This window comes from Bactrocera latifrons, unplaced genomic scaffold, assembly GCF_001853355.1.
Source record: "Bactrocera latifrons isolate USDA-ARS-PBARC rearing strain unplaced genomic scaffold, ASM185335v1 scaffold_613, whole genome shotgun sequence".
NCBI lineage: Eukaryota > Metazoa > Arthropoda > Insecta > Diptera > Tephritidae > Bactrocera > Bactrocera latifrons.
Genome location: NW_017537283.1, coordinates 59,191 through 61,549, shown reverse-complemented (window position 1 = coordinate 61,549; position 2,359 = coordinate 59,191). Strand labels below are relative to the sequence as shown.

Genomic DNA, 2,359 nt, shown 5'->3' with positions numbered 1-2,359 from the left:
CATCAAAAATTTAAAAAAGTAATAATAATTGAATATTTTATTCCAAATTATTTTTTTATTGATAGGATAGCTTTCATTTCAATTTATAATCGCAATATTATTTTATTTCAAATTCTTTGTATACTATTTGACAGTCACAATTATCCCTTAGCTCCAAAATATTTTAAAAGATGATGTTAACTGTTGGCTTAATTGAGTAATTCGATAGATGGCGCTATAAGCACAAATTTAATAGCATAATAACTACGTATTGATGAAACTAAGGTATAACCTAAATTTATTTTGTATTTCAATATTAAAATAATTACTGATTATGCTATTAAATTTCAGCTTATATAAAACGTTTGAATTTTCAACATAGCGCCATCTGTTGAATACTTACTCAATCCAATCAATAATTATCGCTATCTGTAAGAATCTTTTGGAGCTAACAAATAATTATGACTGTCAAATAATATACAAATAATTTGTAAAAATATAATATTGCGATTATAAATTGAGATTTAAGCTATCCTGTCTCTCAAGTTGGATCAATTGCACACGGTGTGCAATCAAATTTAAAATCAGTTCAGTAGTTTAAGCGTATATCGTGGAAAAACAACGTAACATGTGATTTTTATATATAAAGATAATCATTAGTGTCTGTAAATTTTTTTGATATGAATTAGGCGCATTTTAAGCATTAGCATTAATTACTTTTATTTGTGTAAATATTTTGATATGCTACATTTAACTGTCTCTTATACACATCTAGATGTGTATAAGAGACAGCTTCAGATGAGTCCAAATTTAATTTGCAGAACTCAGATGGAATGACACGTGTACGAAGACCAACAGGAAAGCGTTTAGACCGTCGATATTTGCAGGGTACCGTAAAGCATGGTGGGGGTAACATTATGGTGTGGGGATGCCTGTCTCTTATACACATCTAGATGTGTATAAGAGACAGATTGTATTCAGATGAGTCCAAATTTAATTTGCAGAACTCAGATGGAATGACACGTGTACGAAGACCAACAGGAAAGCGTTTAGACCGTCGATATTTGCAGGGTACCGTAAAGCATGGTGGGGGTAACATTATGGTGTGGGGWTGCTTCTCTGCTCAGGGAGTAGGACCTATTTTCAAAATAGAAGGGAACATGGATAGGTTCCAATATAAAAATATACTACAAACCCAAATGCTACCCCACGCTATCACAAAAATGCMGCCTGATTGGCAGTTCCAACATGATAATGACCACAACAAGCTATTTGATGCCCTGAAACAAGCCTGGAATGGAATAAATGACACACATATTAAACCTTAATTTCATCTATGCCTAAAAGATGTGTTTTTTTATTTTTGTTACAATTTACAAATTTTACATAAAAGTTGAAAAATAAAATTGTAGTGTACCTTAATATAGAATATGCGGTCTTTATTTTGCAAAAAAAAATTATTCTTCTAATGCATCTATGTAAAAAGTTATGACAGAATATGCCTGAGACCCGATTTAGTCCAATGAGTTTTGTCCGACACTGTATGTCCATATATGTACATATCTAATTTGCCTAAATCTGTAGAAAAAATATGGCCAACATCAACGTATATATGTACATAGTATTTATATAATGGGCACGTTGTGATGATATTTTTATGGGTAATTATTGTGCAAACTCTTTCGATATATTTACTTTTACCAAAGATATTTATCAGTATGGTGTGGTTTTTATATATAAATAAGATATTATCTTAATACTTCTAAAAATTATAATATCATCCCTTATATCTATCGATGACTTCAACATTCGCATCGTTCAAACATAATATACAAACTTTAACTAAAAAAAAATTTAACATCTATACATATAAATAAATATAGATATTAATGTATATATTTGGCTTTACTATGGGCAACAATTGTCATTTAATCTATACGTATTATTTTTATAGGTTTTCGTTTTGACGATGAACTATACGATTTTCGCGAATTTAAGCATCGTACATTGTTGGTTGTTTTATTTTCCTATAAATTTCGTTTAGGTGATACTTAAGTAATTCGTACTTAGCTAAGATTTGTGAAACCTAACATTTATTCAAATTATTTCCGTCCAGTACTTTGTTCGTTTGCTAGTAATTTCTTAGCAGCTAAATTCATCTCCTCCAGCGTCATATCTAAAGCCTCTTGCATTTCACGAGTTGCTTGACCAACGAATTCTGAATCGCAATATTTTCCTAGACCTTCTGCAACTAGTACCTGCATAAATATAATATATATATTTTTAGCTGGTTTAAACCAACTCAATCTATTTAGTACCAAATAGAATTGTTGCATTCGTATTGTCGTATAATGAGTGTATTAATACTTTTGCTCTATGG

The 2,359-nt window shown here is 30.3% G+C and overlaps 1 protein-coding gene across 10 annotated transcripts in view; it reads right to left on the bottom strand.

The window, feature by feature from the left end:
- Nucleotides 1–1,827: 1,827 nt before the first annotated feature.
- Nucleotides 1,828–2,359, bottom strand: part of LOC108975120 (voltage-dependent calcium channel type D subunit alpha-1) — a 55,764-nt gene continuing 55,232 nt past the window's right edge. For 9 of the 10 annotated variants that reach the window (XM_018943416.1, XM_018943417.1, XM_018943412.1 and 6 more), the window contains one exon: nucleotides 1,828–2,237. In XM_018943416.1, the coding sequence (XP_018798961.1) occupies nucleotides 2,082–2,237 (156 nt within the window). In that variant the 3' untranslated portion in view covers nucleotides 1,828–2,081. The remainder of the gene's footprint in view (nucleotides 2,238–2,359) is intronic. The other variant, XR_001993844.1, reaches the window with a different exon arrangement.